Source organism: Salvelinus alpinus, chromosome 5 (assembly GCF_045679555.1).
Source record: "Salvelinus alpinus chromosome 5, SLU_Salpinus.1, whole genome shotgun sequence".
Lineage (NCBI taxonomy): Eukaryota > Metazoa > Chordata > Actinopteri > Salmoniformes > Salmonidae > Salvelinus > Salvelinus alpinus.
The window spans coordinates 18,602,520-18,623,729 of NC_092090.1; the positions used below are offsets into that span (position 1 = coordinate 18,602,520).

The following is a 21,210-nucleotide window of genomic DNA, read 5'->3' on the forward strand; positions in this document are numbered from 1 at the left end:
ACATGGGAGTCAGGCTGAAGAGACAAGAAAAGACTGGGAAAGAATCTCTCTCTCTCACACACACACACACACACACACACACACACACACACACACACACACACACACACACACACACACACACACACACACACACACAGGAAATCAACACTGCCAAACCTTCAACTCCACAACTACACCACTGACTGAACCATTTACAACATGCTGACGGCTCCACACAGTAGAGACACAGGTTACTAAAGGACTTTTCCATCGCTGAACGCATAGCAGCCCTGAGGAGTTCATTGGGAATGTATATGGAGGTAGTCTCACGTGTGTGTGTGTGTGTGTGTGTGTGTGTGTGTGTGTGTGTGTGTGTGTGTGTGTGTGTGTGTGTGTGTGTGTGTGTGTGTGTGTGTGTGTGTGTGTGTGTGTGTGTGTGTGTGTGTGTGTGTGTGTGTGTGTGTGTGTGTGTGTTATTAGTGGTTAATAACCTCCAGGTGGTTGCCAGCTCTCTGGGATGCAGCCTGCAGGGAGAGAGGACCCAATACCAGAGAGAGGGAGGGATAGATGGAAGCAGAGAGAGGGGGAGAACACAAAGGAGGAGGAAGACAGAGGTGGAAGAGAGAATGAGGACTACGGTTAGAGGGAAGGATTTAGGAAGGGAGAGAATGAGGACCATGGGAGAGAGAGACAAGTAGGCAGGGAAAGGAGGAAGGGAGAGAGCAGGGATGAGAGAGAGAGAGGCAGAGAACAGGGATGAGAGAGAAAAGGAGGGAGGGAGGGAAAGGGGTTACAGTAGGATCCAGTCTTACGGTCCAAGACCTTCTGTATAATGAGCCAGCAGAGACTGAGCCAAGCTCAGGGAGTTAGACACACACACACACACACACACACACACACACACACACACACACACACACACACACACACACACACACACACACACACACACACACACACACACACACACACACAGGAAGGAGGAGGCATACACTCATTCATTGATACAAACGGAGGGAAAGTTGTGAAGAAAGTCACACACACAAGCACACACATACGCACACACACACACAGAGCCTAAAATAGGCATGCTCACGTACTACACGCACACACTCATTGACCCAAGCAGGAGAAAGGAAGGAAGGGGCAAACACACTCAGGGAGAAAGTAAGAGGGAAAGAAACACACACACACACACACACACACACACACACACACACACACACACACACACACACACACACACACACACACACACAGACACACAGACACACACACAGAAGGGAGCCCTGAAGAAGCGGAGTGGCCTGGACTGAACCCACAGGATCCCCTCCTCATGGTCCTCTCAACAGCTAACAATTACACCCCTCTCCAATTCACCATTACCCTGGATACTCTTCTCCTTCTCCCCTCTCTCACTCTCTCATTTTCTCTACCTCTCTATTTCCCTGTCTCTTTCCCCCATCTTTCTCTCTTCCCTCCCTTTATTTCTCTCTCGCTACCTCCTTCTCTCCCTCTCTCTTCCCCCTCCCTCTCCTACCCCTCTCTTTCGCTTTCCCTTCCCTCTCCTACCCCCCCTCTCTCTCTTCCCTGCCTCTCCTACCCCTCCCCCCCACTCCCTTCTCTCACTCTCTCCCCTCTAGTCTATCCCATTACCCCAGAGCCCTGGAATCAACCAGGGCCCCTGGAGAGTCTTGAAGAGGCTTAAAATCCTCGACACATCCATTCACCAGGCATAAGTGTTCCATTTCCATCCTGTCCACTCTACTTGTACCATCATTCAACTTTCTCCCTCCCCTTCTCTCTCTTTCCTCTCACTCTTGTCTTTCTTTGTCTGTCTCTTTTGTTCCCTCTCCTTTTCTCTTTCCCTTTTTCTTTAACCCTGTCTGTCTCTCTTGTTTTCTCTTTATCTCCTGCTCTCTCTACCTTTCTCTGACCTTACCTTTTATTCAAACCGTTTCTCTCCCTCATGGAGAAAGTCCTTTGGAGACGAGGCATTACTGAAACTCACACAGAGAACAATGCAGTGTAAAATCCATCAATTCCTCTTTAAAGAAACTCATTTTTTACATGTCTTCACTTTGTGAATTCACTTTGACTTCACTTTGTGAATTCTGTTTCCATGTGTTAAAACCATCTGTATTCTATAGTTTATATTTGTTTATTTAACCTTACTTTATTTAACCTTAATTTACTTAACCGTATTTAGTTAACCTTACCTTATTTAGCTAAACTTACTTTAGTTCACCCTACTTTATTTAACCTTATTTAGTTAACCTTACTTTATTGAACCTTATTTAGTTGAAACTTCTGATATTGGCAGAAAGCTTAAATTCTTGTTAATCTAACTGCACTGTCCAATTTACTGTAGCTAGTACAGTGAAAGAATACCATGCTATTGTTTGAGGAGAGTGCACAATTTTGAACATGAAAAGTTATTAATAAACAAATTAGGCACATTTGGGCAGTCTTGATAAAATATTTTGAACATAAATGCAATGGTTCATTGGATCAGTCTAAAACTTTGCACATACACTGCTGCCATCTAGTGGCCAAAATCTACACTGCACCTTGGCTGGAATAATACATTATGACCTTTCTTTTGCATTTCAAAGATGATGGTTAAAAAAAAATACAAAAGAACGGTTGGTTTTTTCTTTGTATTATCTTTTACCAGATCTATTGTTTTATATTCTCCTACATTCCTTTCACATTTCCACAAACTTCAAAGTGTTTCCTTTCAAACGGTACCAAGAATATGCATATCCTTGCTTCAGGGCCTGAGCTAATTGCAGTTAGATTTGGGTATGTCATTTTAGGTGAAAAAAAAGAAAAAAAGGGCGGATCCTTAACTTAGGTCAGAATTGGCCCCAAAGTGTCTCAGAGTAGGAGTGCTGATCTAGGATCAGGTCCTCCCAGTCAAAACTGATCCGGAAGAAACAGAAAAAAACACTCAGAAACAGAGTGAAACGGAGGTATTACCTGAACTTGTCCAATTACAAACCCTCATTTTCATTTTCTCTTGCAATGCATTTTGAAACGTTTTGCTGTGCCCTAATGAACACGACCCATGTGTATTTAATTCAGAAGTAGAGCTGTTTGACTGACTGGAGATTAGATCAGTTTAGGATTCTACACTGCCCTCTTCTGTCTGACTACCTGATAAACTGATTCATGTTGAAGGGTTCCCAACATTTCATGTAATTAGATGGTGTCAATCTTTCCCAATGAAACAGCTTGTGGCGGGGGTGTAACGTTATGCAGGCCAGGGGGTTTCCACTTAGCCTGTTACTTCGGTTGTTGCTATCCTTAACATACAGTGCCTTGCAAAAGTATTTATCCCCCTTGGCGTTTTTCCTATTTTGTTGCATTACAACCTGTAATTTAAATAGATTTTTTATTTGGATTTCATATAATGGACATACACAAAATAGTCCAAATTGGTGAAGTGAAATGAAAAACATTACTTGTTTCGAAAATACAAAAACAAAAAAGACGGAAAAGGGGTGCATCTGCAACACCACCAAGCAAGGAGCACCATGAAGACCAAGGAGCTCTCCAAACAGGTCAGGGACAAAGTTGTGGAGAAGTACAGATCAGGGTTGGGTTATAAAAAAAAATATCCGAAACTTTGAACATCCCACGGAGCACCATTAAATTAATTATTAAACGGAGCACCACAACAAACCTGCCAAGAGAGGGACGCCCACCAAACCTCACGGACCAGGCAAGGAGGGCATTAATCAGAGGCAAAAAAGAAACCAAAGATAACCCTGAAGGAGCTGCAACGCTCCACAGTGGAGATTGGAGTATCTGTCCATAGGACCACTTTAAGCCATACACTCCACAGAGCTGGGCTTTATGGAAGAGTGGCCAGAAAAAAAGCCATTGCTTAAAGAAAAAAATAAGCAAACACGTTTGGTGTTTGCAAAAAGGCATGTGGGAGACTCCTCAAATATATGGAAGAAGGTACTCTGATCAGATGAGACTAAAATTTAGCTTTTTGGCCATCAAGGAAAACGCTATGTCTGGCGCATACCCAACACCTCTCATCACCCCGAGACACCATCCCCACAGTGAAGCATGGTGGTGGCAACATCATGCTGTGGGGATGTTTTTCCATCGGCAGGGACTGGTCAGAATTGATGGATGGCGCTAAATACAAGGATATTCTTGAGGGAAACCTGTTTCAGTCTTCCAGAGATTTGGAACTGGGACAGAGCTTCACCTTCCAGCAGGACAATGACCCTAAGCATACTGCTAAAGCAACACTCGAGTGGTTGAAGGGAAAACATTTAAATGTCTTGGAATGGCCTAGTCAAAGCCCAGACCTCAATTCAATTGAGAATCTGTTGTATGACTTAAAGATAGCTGTACACCAGCGGAACCCATCCAACTTGAAGGAGCTGGAGCAGTTTTGCCTTGAAGAATGGGCAAAAATCCCAGTGGCTAGATGTGCCAATCTAATAGAGACATACCCCAAGAGACTTACAGCTGTAAGGTGGCTCTACAAAGTGTTGACTTAGGGGTGGTGGTGAATAGTTATGCACGCTCAAGTTTTCAGTTTTTTTGTCTTATTTCTTGTTTGTTTCACAATAAATAAAAAAAATTGCATCTTCAAAGTGGTAAATCAAATGCAACCATCCCAAAAATGCATTTTAATTCCAGGTTGTAAGGCAACAAAATAGGATGCCAAGGGGGGTGAATACTTTCGCAAGCCACTGTAAGCCCTTAACCCAGGTTAAAATACTAGCAATGTACTGTGTAAAAGGCTCTGTCATGAAGTTTCCCCTAGGGACAGATCTAGGATCAGCTTCTTCTCCCCCAGGTTGCATAACACATTTAACAATGGAAGGGATGCAATGGATATTTTAGTGATACAGCGCAGAGCTTGCCTGCAAAAAAACCTTTTACACAATTGTGTAAATCGCCACAGCGGTTGCAATCTTGTACGGAAAAACTCTTGGATGTATTATCGCCGCTATGTCAGATGTGTTATGGACCATGTGTATACAGGGCCCAGAGGTTGCGGGAGGACACCCCCGCAACCAATTCATATCAGGGCAACAGACTGCCAAGTGTTTTTAGATGACAAGTGCAACATTCATGGTTTTTCTCTGTGCCACCATGTTTTGGGCTGAGTAAACCCTTGGCAGAGACCGTCATCTTGTTTACGAAATGGTTTCGCAAGCAAATTCAAGAAAACCTCCACCAGTACTGTAGCTTCTGTTCAGGCCAGGGTCGCTCTGAAGTGAGAAAGACAGTTAGGTACTGCCTCTTGCTGATCCGTGAAGCTTTATTCAGTACGTTAGAGATTTGATCTGGGTTAGATTACTGATCTGATATGCTTCATTGGTTTTCAAACAATATTATGTTTTCTAGGAGCTTGCATTTACCACTCTATGCATGCATACATGCTGTCCAGAGTTGCACACTGTGTGTGTGTGTGTGTGTGTGTGTGTGTGTGTGTGTGTGTGTGTGTGTGTGTGTGTGTGTGTGTGTGTGTTTGTGTAAAGGTTCAATGGTGTGTGCATGTGGTTCAATGGTGTGTGTTTGTGTAGGTTCAATGTTTTGTGTGTGTATGTAATACCTGGCATAGTATGGTACAAGCACCCTGTATTCCTCCCTCCAGGTGGGGCCCCTGTCAGCGCTCCCTTCATTAATCCATCATCCCTCCCTCCATCCTTTCATCCCTCATTCCACATCAGCGGTCAGGGTCAGGGGTCAGGTTACAGCAAGGCTGTGTTGGAGAACTTACCTGCCCCCTACCTCTCTCCCCACCTACCTACCTACCTCTCTCCCCACCTACCTAGCTACCTACCTACCCACCCCCCATCTCTCCACGTTCCCCTCTCAACATGCCCCCTCTATCCCTCTGTATCCTTCTCACAATCTGCCCAGAATATTCCCTCCTTCCCCTATGTCTTCCCTGAATGAGGGGAGAGGGTGGGTTGAAAAAAAGAGGGGGAGAGAAGGAGAGAGCGGGGGAGAGAAGGAGAGCGAGGAGAAAGATGGGGAGAGAAGGAGAGCGAGAGGGGGAGATAAGGAAAGAGAGGGGAGAGGAGAGAAGGGAGAGAGGGGGAAATAGAGTCTTGGGAGAGAAGGAGAGGATACTCAAATGTACGAGATTGGGTGATGCAGGCAAGTCTCTTACAAGCAACATTTTGTTGATCCCATTTGATAGACACAGCAGGCAGGTTGGATAAGAGGTCAATAAACTTCCATTCAACACAGACTAATACTATTATAAGAAGTTTATTCATGGTCGTACAGTATATACACAATACAGTATATTTACACTGAAGACGATTTGATCATATTACACCATAAATTAACACCATCTCACTGACACTGCAGTGAAGCTAGCAAACCCTCCCATGTTGGGATCAACACACTGGATGTCCCAAATGGAACCCTATTCAGTGCACTACTTTTGACCAGGGCCCATAGTGCACTATGTAGGGAATAGGGTGCCATTTGGGATGCAACCACAATACATAATATAGTACTGGCAACTTCAAGCACCAACACTTGAAGTAAAACTGATGGGCATCAAACCGAAGGGCAAAATCCTACACATAGTTAACCCTGACTTTTGTGTACATTTTTGTTACTTGTTACATGCATAAGTCAGAGTTTAGCCCAGTAGCAGAACATTTTATAATCTAATGAACCCTTCATCTAATGTCTATCTGAGCTAGTATGAGAGAGTGTCATTGGTTTAGAGACAGTCCCAGTCTCTATAATGCAGGACAGGGGTGAGTCCTTTCTGCTGTGTCCTTGGTCTGTTGGGAGATGGAACTGCTTACGGTGTTGTTTACTCATACACACACACACACACACACACACACACACACACACACACACACACACACACACACACACACACACACACACACACACACACACACACACACACACACACACACACACACACACACACACACACACACACACACACACGACCCAGTTGAGTGTTCCGTTCCACTGTGAGTCCACTCTGTCAGTGTTCAGTAGATCTGGGACAGATCCGTTTTGTCCTACCATCCGTTTCAGGGTTACAGAACTCCAGTAACCTTCCCAGAATCCACAGGTTTTCCAGACATCCTGGTTGGTAGATTCTGAATTCCCTGCTCAATCCCTCCTGATTTCAGGAGTCTTCCAATTGGATTTCTGGAAAACCTGGTAATTTTGGTAAAGTTACTGGAAAATTGCAACCCTAGTCCCTTCTATCTTCATCCTCAGGCTCAGGTTTAACTGGTAGTCAGTCCATCTTAGTGATGCTCCAGAGGGGGAAGTGTGGGGTGTGTTGGGGGCACACAGGGGCTTCTGACCTGGTCCCTGGGGGTTTGGGCCCAAGCTATGACAGGATGAGGCATCCTTCCCCCCCTTCCCTGAGTCTCCTCTCAACATATCCCAATCTCTCCTGTCCTGTCCTCTCTTTTGCTTCACCATCTCCCTCACCCCTCCTCTCCTCTCCACGTCACTGATGTCAGAGTTCCGTGGCCCCCTGCTCTGAACACTGGGGGCCTGTGAATGTGTACTCCCCCTGTCCGAGGTCTCTCGACACACTCTCTCTCTCTCTCCCCCTCCTCTCTCTCCCCCTCCTCTCTCTCTCTCTCTCTCTCCCACAGAGAGCTATGATTCTGTGACTGCTAGCCTCTGCCTGAGACACTGCGGCCGGTGCCATACAACGCTACCTTCTTTTCCTCATGCTAGTCTCCAGCCTCCCCAGCTCCTCGTAGGACTGGTAGAAGACCTCTAGCTCACGGGGGCCCCAGCCCCGCCAGACACACAGGCACCAGGCCCTATTTTCATTGCGAAAGCCACACACAACCGTGTCCTTTGCCACCAGTGCGGCCTCCTCCAGGGTCCTGAGAGAGAGACAGGGGGTAAAGAGCGAGAGAGGGAGGAAGAGAGAGACAGGGGGTAAAGAGCGAGAGAGGGAGGAAGAGAGAGACAGGGGGTAAAGAGCGAGAGAGGGAGGAAGAGAGAGACAGGGGGTAAAGAGCGAGAGAGGGAGGAAGAGAGAGACAGGGGGTAAAGAGCGAGAGAGGGAGGAAGAGAGAGACAGGGGGTAAAGAGCGAGAGAGGGAGGAAGAGAGAGACAGGGGGTAAAGAGCGAGAGAGGGGGGAAGAGAGAGACAGGGGGTAAAGAGCGAGAGAGGGAGGAAGAGAGAGACGGGGGGTAAAGAGCGAGAGAGGGAGGAAGAGAGAGACAGGGGGTAAAGAGCGAGAGAGAGGGAGGAAGAGAGAGACAGGGGGTAAAGAGCGAGAGAGGGAGGAAGAGAGAGACAGGGGGTAAAGAGCGAGAGAGGGAGGAAGAGAGAGACAGGGGGTAAAGAGCGAGAGAGGGAGGAAGAGAGAGAGGGGGAAGAGTAATAGAAAGAGAGAAGGGTGAGATAGGGAGGAGGGAAAGAGACAGTTAAACATTGAAATGAGTATGTGTGGATTCTTCCTAGAAGTAGCCAGGCTTTACTGAGAAGAGGTTCCCTGGAAGGCTACTGAGGAGTACACACAACACCCTGTTTACATAGGATTTATACCTCCAGGTAGGAGGTGCCCTAGGCACACATCTAGAATGAACTTACCTTCCCTAAAACCTGACTAACTCAAAACCTTAGATCAGTGTTTAAAGTGCCATCGACAGGTTAATATATACTTTCCAGAAATGACACAAACAGGTAAATCATACCTCATCGCACTTCTGATTTATGTAGGACATGACACAAACACTCTGGGAAGAGGGAAGGCTTCCACATAGCTTGTTGCCGTGTTGCGTGCTTAACCATGCATCATATACACACCCCCATATTATCTTCCTGCCACTGTTGTTTCATGTTGTAGCTTACCAAGACTACCATCATCCTCTCTGGTATGCACTGCAATCTACAACAATGATGGTGACATGCAATCTACAACACTGATGGTTACATGTAATCTACAACACTGATGGTTACATGTAATCTACAACACTGATGGTTACATGCAATCTACAACACTGATGGTTACATGTAATCTACAACACTGATGGTTACATGTAATCTACAACACTGATGGTTACATGTAATCTACAACACTGATGGTTACATGTAATCTACAACACTGATGGTTACATGTAATCTACAACACTGATGGTTACATGCAATCTACAACACTGATGGTTACATGTAATCTACAACACTGATGGTTACATGCAATCTACAACACTGATGGTTACATGTAATCTACAACACTGATGGTTACATGTAATCTACAGCACTGATGGTTACATGCAATCTACAACACTGATGGTTACATGTAATCTACAACACTGATGGTTACATGCAATCTACAACACTGATGGTTACATGCAATCTACAACACTGATGGTTACATGTAATCTACAACACTGATGGTTACATGTAATCTACAACACTGATGGTTACATGTAATCTACAACACTGATGGTTACATGTAATCTACAACACTGATGGTTACATGTAATCTACAACACTGATGGTTACATGTAATCTACAACACTGGTGGTTACATGTAATCTACAACACTGATGGTTACATGTAATCTACAACACTGATGGTTACATGCAATCTACAACACTGATGGTTACATGTAATCTACAGCACTGATGGTTACATGCAATCTACAACACTGATGGTTACATGTAATCTACAACACTGATGGTTACATGTAATCTACAACACTGATGGTTACATGTAATCTACAACACTGATGGTTACATGCAATCTACAACACTGATGGTTACATGCAATCTACAACACTGATGGTTACATGCAATCTACAACACTGGTGGTTACATGTCATCTACAACACTGATGGTTACATGTAATCTACAACACTGATGGTTACATGCAATCTACAACACTGATGGTTACATGCAATCTACAACACTGATGGTTACATGCAATCTACAACACTGATGGTTACATGCAATCTACAACACTGATGGTTACATGTAATCTACAACAATGATGGTTACAAACATAAGTGAGCATAAGACCACTATGGGGTAAAGGTATTTTGTGAAATATATTTTCCCCCCTGCCACACACACACACACACACACACACACACACACACACACACACACACACACACACACACACACACACACACACACACACACACACACACACACACACACACACACACACACACACACACACACACACACACACAACTGCACGCACGCACACAAGCACACACACACACACGCACCCACAAAAGTCTCACTTAGAAGGAACAGCCATAGAAAATGATGAAGACTTTCCTAATGCCCTATAAAGCCTTTATAAGTTGTAGTTTGTTTCAAATGGGATGAAATTGATAAACAGAGACCGTGTTTGATAGCATTACATATGTGGTGCATTGTGGGTAATTGTGACTGATTGATCTACAAATCATAATGACTAGTTATTTAGGATGCAAGGTGATTTGTAGATCTGACTGACTGATCCTAAATAACTAGTCACTATGATTTGTAGATCAGTCAGTCAGTCTACAGTCGATGTGAAACAAGCCCAGAATCTCCAGCGTGTTTCTCACAGCGTTTCCTGTCTTCCTGCGACCCTATGGCCTGACCTCAACCTGTCCCTGGTGCTACTAGTCTAAACGGGATCTGATGTCACCCTATTGAAGTTGAAATTTAAATGGTTACGGTAAGGGTTAATGTTAAAGTTAGGGTTTGGGTAGGGGTTAAGGTTAGGGATGTCCTAAGGATCCCAGATAGCACTAACGCCCTGACAACCACTGCTTATTAAGGACCTCGGCTTTGGGTGGCCCTTTCATTGCCTGCTGCTAAAACCTCCCGCACGCACACTGACACACGTACACGCATGCACTTCAGACAGAAGTCCTCTTCTGCTGCAGCTAAAACAGCTGCTGGGACGTTTATAGGAATAATTACAGAGTGGGGATAAACCCCGTTAAGCACATGATGAGGGATCTCTGCTGGGTCTTTATTGAAGCTGAATCAGCAAATTAATCTCCAGCTCCTTTTCTTGCTGTGCCAGAAAGTGTGTACGTCCCAAATTGCACCTTATTCCCTATGTAGTGCAATGATTTTGACCAGGGCACACAATAGGGAACAGGGTGCTAATACATATGGACTAGGGTTCCATTTGTGATGTAGCCAGACAGTTCTGCTGGCCTACTTTGCTACAGCAGATAAAGAGGTCCCACACTCCACAGGTCTGGAATGAGGCCTGTTTTTCACTGTTAACACCATGGCTGGATCCCAAATGGAACCCCATGCCCTACATAGGGCCCATAGGTGTTCTGGTCAAAAGTAGTGCACTCTATAGAGCAAAGGGTGCCATTTGGGATGCATCCCATGGCTTAGACGGGGCAATGCGCCGGTGTTACGGTAGAAAGACATTGCCCTGACATTTGGTTCCGCCCCTGTATTAAAATAGCTAAATGATCCTTGGTATGACCTTCTTAAAACAATTCCATATAGCTTAGTAGAACCCCCCCTCTTTCCCCCGGCTTAGACAGGGCTTAGACTGTAATGGGTTAATCAATGGAGCACTTTCCCACACTGTTCCGTTGGACGTTATAATTGCATTGGGGATTCTTTGGGTGGTGCAATCTATTTGAAAGTGACTATAGTTTACAGCAGGTGTCTTCAACTGCACTCCTGGAGCATGGAGGGTTGCTGTTCTGCTTCCCGGACAATGGCGAAGGTGCAAAAAAGATGGAAGAATTCAGATATGACATCATCGTTTTGAGCACTATCCAGGCTTTAAACTACGGCGCGCGACATGGTTCAATGTGCCTATAAATCAGCACAATCTGCTTTTTCTTTTTTTTCAAACTGACGCTGTCTTTGGAGCTAGAATTGGGATCATGTATACTGTGCTAATGATGACACACAAAAAAAGAGCAACGGAAAGCATTGTACAATTCCGCAAAGTCACCAAATGAGGTGTTTATGGTAAGTACATGGGGGTAATTATACACCTTTGCCATTAAGGCCATTGACCGGCCAGACAGGACACACAGCCACACAACTGGCTCCCCAGCTCGAGATCAGTTCTATATCTCACACGATCGTGCCGACCCCAACGGAACTGTGCTGGCTCAACGACCCCAACGGAACCGTGCTGGCTCAACGACCCCAACGGAACCGTGCTGGCTCAACGACCCCAACGGAACCGTGCTGGCTCAACGACCCCAACGGAACCGTGCTGGCTCAACGACCCCAACGGAACTGTGCTGGCTCAACGACCCCAACGGAACTGTGCTGGCTCAGACAGTCTGTTACAGCACGGTTACAGCTACTATGGTGGATACGTAACCAGGCCAGCCCAGTACGGCTCTGCTCGGCAGGGTGTAAAGGCTACTACTGAAGGAGAAGCTGTAGTCAACAGACACTGTGGCCCTCGAAGGCTAGGAATGGGATACCTGCTTTAGAGCATGAACCCATACGGTAGCCTCTACAATTGGGTACATCCTATGGATCCCAAAGGAAATACCATTTAGGCCAGTGCTGCTCAACCCTCTTCCTGGCGATATACCGTCCTGTAGGTTTTCAGTCCAACCCTAACCTGACATACCTGATTCAGCTAGTTAAGGTCTTGGTAAGCAGCTAATAAACTACGGTGTGCTAAATAACGGTTGGACTGAAACCCTGCAGGACGGTAGAGCTCCAAGAAGGCAGCCCTGACCTAGCCTATCAGAGGGCAAGGGAGGGCTATTACCATATTCACAAAACCTTCTCAGATTTAAAAGCATTGTCTAGGGGGTGGGGCTAGGAATGGATTTGCAACTGGCTGGTCCATCAGCATGGTGGAAGCTGATTGGAGAAACAGTCTACACACCTCACTGGCTATCAAAAAGAATGGACGCATCTCAAACTGTCCCTTTAGACTATTGAGAAACAGCCTTCCTGACAGGATATGACCTCACCCGTAAGAGGAAGTTCCAGGGGGGCAGAGCACAGCGATGACACGCCCCCTGAGCTGTCCTGTCTGCCGCTGGACCTCGATCACCATCACGTCACCACCACTCCTGGAACACAACACAGTAGTGACTAAAGATCTGTTGTTGGTCAAATAGGTCATGTTTCAGTGGGCTGACCACGTAGATGATACTCATACATTCTAATTACACTCTGATTTACATCACTTCTTGCTGATTCGAGTATTGGCTCAATAATGACAAAGAAGCCCAAAACGTGTCTGCTGCAGAGGGACAAGACAAAGCCATGATAAAATATATTGGCTCACCATTAACTAGGCAGTTAGATAGAGAACAAGCTATAGCTGACTAGCACAACAACTAACGGTAGCAATCATGGTTACTTTGCACATTTTATATTTTTATGTTTGACATACTTGGTTAGTTGAATACTATTTTGTAAATGACAAACCTTATTCAAAACTCTAAATTGTGATTTGAGGGCAGAGCTAAGTTCCATCTGCTGGCATATTTCCACCATAAGACTTGACCCCAGTGTTTGGCCTAAAGACACAGACCTTAGTGTTTCACCCTCTGAAGCCTGGCCCAAAACAAGTCTACTCTGGGCCAGAAAAAGACCCTGACCTGGCACCAGACTGGGCCATTTGGGACTTTTCTAAAAAGCCTTTTCCTTCACAAAAGGAACCGTTCAGATATTTCAGTGGTTGTTGATTCTGCTCTTCACAAGTCTTTAGTGTCAGCCCGAGCTATAGAAACACAACTTCGCCTAAATAACAACTAGTGCTTACATCCAAAACAGATTGGAGTAGGACCAGACAGACCAGATGAAAATGTGTTGCAGTATCGGATCTCACAACGCCTGGAAGAGTGTTAACGTCTCAGGAACCACCTAAATATGGTATAGCAATCTTTTCTTGACTGCAAAAAAATAGGACTTGGAACCCGACCCCTAAGTCTGTTGTATGACAGTGTGACATGCTGGGTTTGTGTGTGTAGCATTGTGGGTACCTGGGGATCCAAAGGGTTCCATTGACAGCCAGCACAGTGAGGGCCTGCAGGTGGGGGGGAGTGGTGGTAAAGGTTGTGGTGGGGTCAGAGTTCACCACAGAGTCAGAGTCGTCTGGGTGGTCCTGAGGCCTCTCTTCCTGAGGCCTCTCTTCCTCCTCAATGGAAAAAGGCATACTGCTGGAACTAGCCAATGAGCTGAGCGCGCAGGAACTGGATCTGTCCAATCCCAGTGGCTCTGACAAGGGGCCGGATCGGTCAAATCCCAGCGAAGGGGTGGAGTCAGAGGACATGGAGCAGTAGTCCGTCAGCGAATCCTGGTGCTGGATGATCTGAGTCCCCGCCTCCTCGCTGTAGATCAGCGTCACTTTGCCGTTAGGACACTCCTCCTCTTCCTCCTCCTCATCTAGACTCTTCCTCTGTGAGTCAAGGTCAGGACTAGTAGCCATGGTAACCCCTGCAGGTCGCTGTACAGTGAACACGTCCCGGAGAGGGTTGGCGTCTCCACAGCTGGAATGACGAAATTACATTTGTATTATGTGTATGTATTGGTCACATGGTCTGTTGCAGAGTGAAATTGTGTTTTGGCTGTGTATTTGTATTATGTGTATGTATTGGTCACATGGTCTGTTGCAGAGTGAAATTGTGTCTTGGCTGTGTATTTGTATTCATTATGGATCCCCATTAGCTGCTGACTCTTCCTGGGGTCCAGGAAAATGAAGGCAGTTTAAACTATTTTAAAAACATGACAATACATTCACAGATTTCACAACACACTGTGTGCCCTCAGGCTCCTACTCCACCACTAGCACATATCTACAGTTCTAAATCCATGTGTATGTGTGTGTATAGCGCGTATTTTATTGTGTGTGTGTATGCATGTGTCTGTGGCTATGTTTATGTTGCTTCACAGTCCCCCCTGTTCCATAAGGTGTTTTTTTAATCACATGTTATTGCTTGCATCAGTTACTTGATGTGGAATAGAGTTCCATGACGTCATGGCTCTATGTAGTACTGTGCGCCTCCCATAGTCTGTTCTGGACTTGGGGACTGTGAAGAGACCTTTTGTGGCATGTCCTGTGGGGTATGCATGGCTGTTCAAACAGACAGCTCGGTGCATTCAACATGTCAATACCTCTCATAAATACAAGTAATGATGAAGTCAATCTCTCCTCCACTTTGAGCCAGGAGAGATTAACATGCATATTATTAATATTAGCTCTCTATGTACATCCAAGGGCTAGCCGTGCTGCCCTGTTCTGAGCCAATTGCAATTTTCTTAAGTCCCTCTTTGTGACACCTGACCACATGACTGAACAGTAGTCCAGGTGCGACAACACTAGGGCCTCTAGGACCTACCTTGTTGATAGTGCTGTTAAGAAGGTCTCCATCTTAGCTACTGTTGTATCAATATGTTTTGACCATGACAGTTTACAATCCAGTATTAGTATTAGTTTAGTCCCCCCAACTTGCTCAATTTCCACATGATTTATTACAAGGTTTAGTTGAGGTTTAGCGAATGATTTGTCCCAAATACAATGCTTTTAGTTTTAGAAATATTTACAACTAACTTATTCCTTTCCAACCACTCTGAAACTAATAGCTGACATGTATAGTGTTGATTCATCCACATACATAGACACACTGGCTTTACTCATGTCATTAGTAAAGATTGAAAAAAGTAAGGGGCCTAGACAGCTGCCTTGGGGAATTCCTGATTCTACCTGGATTATGTTGGATAGGCTTCCATTAAAGAACACCCCCTGTGTTCTGTTAGACAGGTAACTCTTTATCCACAATATAGCAGGGGGTGTAAAACCATAACACATACAATTTTCCAGCAGCAGACTATGATTGATAATGTCAAAAGCCGCACTGAAGTCTAACAAAACAGCCCCCGCAATCTTTTTATCATCAATTTCTCTCAGCCAATCATCAGTCATTTGTGTAAGTGCTGTGCTTGTTGAATGTCCTTCCCTATAAGCATACTGAAAGTGTGTTGTCAATTAGTTTACTGTAAAATAGCATTATATCTGGTCAAACACAATTTTTCCCAAAAGTTTACTAAGGGTTGGTAACAGGCTGTTTGGTCAGCTATTTGAGCCAGTAAAGGGGGCTTTACTATTCTTAGATAGTAAAGCCCCCTATACATGACTTTTGCTTCCCTCCAAGCCTGGGGGCACACAGTTTCTAGTAGGGTTAAATTGAAAATATAGCAAATAGGAGGGGCAATATCGTCCGCTATTATCCTCAGTAATTTTCCATCCAAGTTGTCAGACCCTGGTGGCTTGTCATTGTTGATAGACAATAATAATTATTTCACCTCTTCCACACTCACTTTATGGAATTCAAAATAACAATGCTTGTCTTTTTCATTATTTGGTTAGATATATGTGATGTGAAGTGTCAGCGTTTGTCACGACTTCCGCCGAAGTTGGTGCCTCTCCTTGTTCGGGTGGCGTTCGGCAGTTGTCGTCACCGGTTTTCTAGCCGCCACCGATCTACGTTTCATTGTCCATTTGTTTTGTCTTTATTGTACACACCTGGTTTCCATTACATTATTATTTATTCCCTATTTAACCCTCTGGTTCCTACATGGTTTTGTGCGTGTTTGTTCGTTGTTAAGTGTTTGCTATTTCTGTGAGCTGGAGTATTTTCCCTACGTGGAATTATTTTGTTGTTTATTCGAGTAAAGTACGTTTTTTACTCAGTTCTGTGTCCTGCGCCTGACTCCGTCCTACCTGCTGCACACTGACACTTGACAGCGTTTGTTGCTGGAATGTCATGCCTAAATTTGCTAATCTTGCCGATGAAAAAATGATTAAAGTAGTTGACTATATCAGTTGGTTTTGTGATAAATGAGCCATCTGATTCAATGAATGATGGAGCTGAGTTTGCCTTTTTTCCCAAAATATCATTTAAGGTGCTCCAAAGCTTTTTACTCTCATTCTTTGTCATTTATCTTTGTTTCATAGTGTAGTTTCTTCTTCTTTTTATTTCCTAAGTCCCTTTTTAGTTAGTATATTAGTTAGTATAGTATACTATAGAATATTAGTATAGTTGGTTAAGTACACAAGACATTGGCTTTGTGGGCCATGGTTTTCTAAAGTCAAGTTTGAATATCTTTCCTATCAGTCAAAGCCCTCTCCAGTCACCATCACCGCTCACTCACCCTACCTACCACCAGCCCTATCCTATAGCTGTGTCCTACCTACCACCAGTGTATCCTATAGCTGTGTCCTACCTCCCACCAGCGTATCCTATAGCTGTGTCCTACCTACCACCAGCGTATCCTATAGCTGTGTCCTACCTACCACCAGCCCTATCCTATAGCTGTGTCCTACCTACCACCAGCCCTATCCTATAGCTGTGTCCTACCTACCACCAGCCCTATCCTATAGCTGTGTCCTACGTACCACCAGCGTATCCTATAGCTGTGTCCTACCTACCACCAGCGTATCTTATAGCTGTGTCCTACCTACCACCAGCGTATCCTATAGCTGTGTCCTACCTACCACCAGCCCTATCCTATAGCTGTGTCCTACCTACCACCAGCCCTATCCTATAGCTGTGTCCTACCTACCACCAGCGTATCTTATAGCTGTGTCCTACCTACCACCAGCGTATCTTATAGCTGTGTCCCACCTACCACCAGCGTATCCTATAGCTGTGTCCTACCTACCACCAGCGTATCCTATAGCTGTGTCCTACCTACCACCAGCGTATCTTATAGCTGTGTCCTACCTACCACCAGCGTATCCTATAGCTGTGTCCTACCTACCACCAGCCCTATCCTATAGCTGTGTCCTACCTACCACCAGCGTATCCTATAGCTGTGTCCTACCTACCACCAGCCCTATCCTATAGCTGTGTCCTACCTACCACCAGCGTATCTTATAGCTGTGTCCTACCTACCACCAGCCCTATCCTATAGCTGTGTCCTACCTACCACCAGCGTATCCTATAGCTGTGTCCTACCTACCACCAGCGTATCTTATAGCTGTGTCCTACCTACCACCAGCCCTATCCTATAGCTGTGTCCTACCTACCACCAGCCCTATCCTATAGCTGTGTCCTACCTACCACCAGCGTATCCTATAGCTGTGTCCTACCTACCACCAGCGTATCTTATAGCTGTGTCCTACCTACCACCAGCGTATCCTATAGCTGTGTCCTACCTACCACCAGCCCTATCCTATAGCTGTGTCCTACCTACCACCAGCATATCCTATAGCTGTGTCCTACCTACCACCAGCCCTATCCTATAGCTGTGTCCTACCTACCACCAGCCCTATCCTATAGCTGTGTCCTACCTACCACCAGCGTATCCTATAGCTGTGTCCTACCTACCACCAGCGTATCGTATAGCTGTGTCCTACCTACCACCAGCCCTATCCTATAGCTGTGTCCTACCTACCACCAGCCCTATCCTATAGCTGTGTCCTACCTACCACCAGCGTATCCTATAGCTGTGTCCTACCTACCACCAGCGTATCTTATAACTATGTCCTACCTACCACCAGCGTATCCTATAGCTGTGTCCTACCTACCACCAGCCCTATCCTATAGCTGTGTCCTACCTACCACCAGCATATCCTATAGCTGTGTCCTACCTACCACCAGCCCTATCCTATAGCTGTGTCCTACCTACCACCAGCCCTATCCTATAGCTGTGTCCCACCTACCACCAGCATATCCTATAGCTGTGTCCTACCTACCACCATCGTATCCTACAGCTGTGTCCTACCTACCACCAGCGTATCTTATAGCTGTGTCCTACCTACCACCAGCCCTATCCTATAGCTGTGTCCTACCTACCACCAGCCCTATCCTATAGCTGTGTCCTACCTACCACCAGCCCTATCCTATAGCTGTGTCCTACCTACCACCAGCATATCCTATAGCGGTGTTCTACCCATTAGTGTAACACTACCTCACCCCACCCACCCACGTCTCACACACCTGTACGTGGCACAGAGCTGGTAGGTGGCAGCGTGGTACAGCTGCAGGGTGTTGGTGTGGTCATCCAGGGTCCACACCGCCTCATCCCCCCACAGACAGGGGCTGGAGGCCAGGGCCTGTATGGAGGATGGTGGGTCGTAGGGGTCCAGACGACGCACCGCCTGGAGGGTCCGGCAGTCGATCACCAGCAGGCCTGGACCATGGGAGTACCACAGCTGGGAGGAAGAGCAAGGTGGAGATAAGATTTACACTTTATGATAACCATTCATATTACCAGAGTTTAACCCAGTAACATTGTAATGAGGTTACCGGTATTTCACTACTGTATACAATTATTTACTATTTCATCATTTGACATTGTGGTATACAGGTATATTGAAATATATCAGAATATCTAGATAGATAGATAAATAGATACATTTCGATATATCGGCATATCGTGGCATATTGATATATCTATTCCAACCTGGGATCCACTGTGGACCAGGACCATGCTCCTGACTGGGTAGGGTCTCTGTCTGGGGTCAGAGTCCTCCATCCCAAACATGGTCGTATTGAGGGTGTGAGAACACAGGTAGGTCTCTCCTTCTACAGGCATGTCATCCATCAGGGAATACACAGCCACCAGACCGTCTGACATCCCCATGAAGACACACGCCTGGGTCTGCATGGTGGGAGGAGACCAGAATGTTAGGTTGGGGGGGTGTATACGGAATGGAGAGTGGTTGAAGGGACATGGAGAGAGAGAGAGAGAGAGAGAGAGAGAGAGAGAGAGAGAGAGAGAGAGAGAGAGAGAGAGAGAGAGAGAGAGAGAGAGAGAGAGAGAGAGAGAGAGAGAGAGAGAGAGAGAGAGAGAGAGAGAGAGAGAGAGAGAGAGAGAGAGAGAGAGAGAGAGAGAGAGAGAGAGAGAGACAGACAGACAGACAGACAGACAGACAGAGAGAGACAGAGAGAGAGGATATCAACAACACATCCAAACCGTGATAAAGACTGAAGACTAGATGAAAACTATGAACGGAGGTGAAAACATTCTTGCCAAGTTAAAATAGAGAGCGGGGCAGTAAAAAGACTCTTGTATGCACTGCTACAGTAAATAATACAACCAGTAAATCAATCTACTGTACGGTCTTCTAATTTAAGTGTAAATATGTGTTTGATAGCGTTCGACCTCGCAGTCCCCCTAGCAACTACCAGCTGTTGTTCTACTGTTGTCCTACAGCGGGGCCTGACTGTTCTACCTGTACAGCCGACTTCAGAGGAGGATGGGTTTCTGGGAAGGAGGGGAAGATCTCCACGGGCTCCACGTCTGCAGTGTAACACCCTGAACAGCCGACGTGTCAGAAATATGTTAGATAGAGCTGTGGTACTTTGGAGGTGTTGCTTCTGTCAAAGTTCCAACAAATCCAACTATCCAACACTTCTGCACCCCTTCTTCGTGGCAAGAAAATCAAACTATCCAACACTTCTGCACCCCTTCTTCATGGCAAGCAAATCAAACTATCCAACACTTCTGCACCCCTTCTTCACGGCAAGCAAATCCAACTATCCAACACTTCTGCACCCCTTCTTCATGGCAAGCAAATCAAACTATCCAACACTTCTGCACCCCTTCTTCATGGCAAGCAAATCCAACTTTCCAACACTTCTGCACCCCTTCTTCATGGCAAGCAAATCAAACTATCCAACACTTCTGCACCCCTTCTTCATGGCAAGCAAATCCAACTATCCAACACTTCTGCACCCCTTCTTCACGGCAAGCAAATCAAACTATCCAATACTTCTGCACCCCTTCTTCATGGCAAGCAAATCAAACTATCCAACACTTCTGCACCCCTTCTTCATGGCAAGCAAATCAAACTATCCAACACTTCTGCACCCCTTCTTCATGGCAAGCAAATCAAACTATCCAACACTTCTGCACCCCTTCTTCATGGCAAGCAAATCAAACTATCCAACACTTCTGCACCCCTTCTTCATGGCAAGCAAATCAAAGTGCCTTGCAGGTATAATGTGAGAGAGCCTTTAGCTCCTTATCCCCAGACAGACAGCAGGCTCCACTAGGTCAGCCTCAACACCTGGACTACCCCAGCCACAGGACACTTCAAAGGGCTGAGGGTCTAGGGAGAGGGGGGGTGAAGGGGGAAGGAGAAGGGGAGGTGAGGGGGCAAACAGGCAGTGCTCCTGTTTACCACTAGAAGCACCGAAAGCGTCATGTTGACACAAAACTCATTTAAATGTTTAAATTACTTGGCCATTGACTTTTCCTAAATAAGAATATTTAACACAGCACAGCTGATGGCCCATCTAAACTACACCTAA

General features: G+C 45.7%; 1 protein-coding gene across 5 annotated transcripts in view; it reads right to left on the reverse strand.

Moving 5' to 3' along the window:
* Positions 1-6,221: 6,221 nt before the first annotated feature.
* Positions 6,222-21,210, reverse strand: part of lrrk1 (leucine-rich repeat kinase 1) — a 146,219-nt gene continuing 131,230 nt past the window's right edge. For all 5 annotated transcript variants that reach the window (XM_071400831.1, XM_071400830.1, XM_071400833.1 and 2 more), the window contains 5 exons: positions 19,358-19,555; positions 18,892-19,106; positions 13,933-14,439; positions 12,913-13,014; positions 6,222-7,856 (listed from right to left, as the gene is read on the reverse strand). In XM_071400831.1, the coding sequence (XP_071256932.1) occupies positions 7,679-7,856; positions 12,913-13,014; positions 13,933-14,439; positions 18,892-19,106; positions 19,358-19,555 (1,200 nt within the window). In that variant the 3' untranslated portion in view covers positions 6,222-7,678. The remainder of the gene's footprint in view (positions 7,857-12,912; positions 13,015-13,932; positions 14,440-18,891; positions 19,107-19,357; positions 19,556-21,210) is intronic.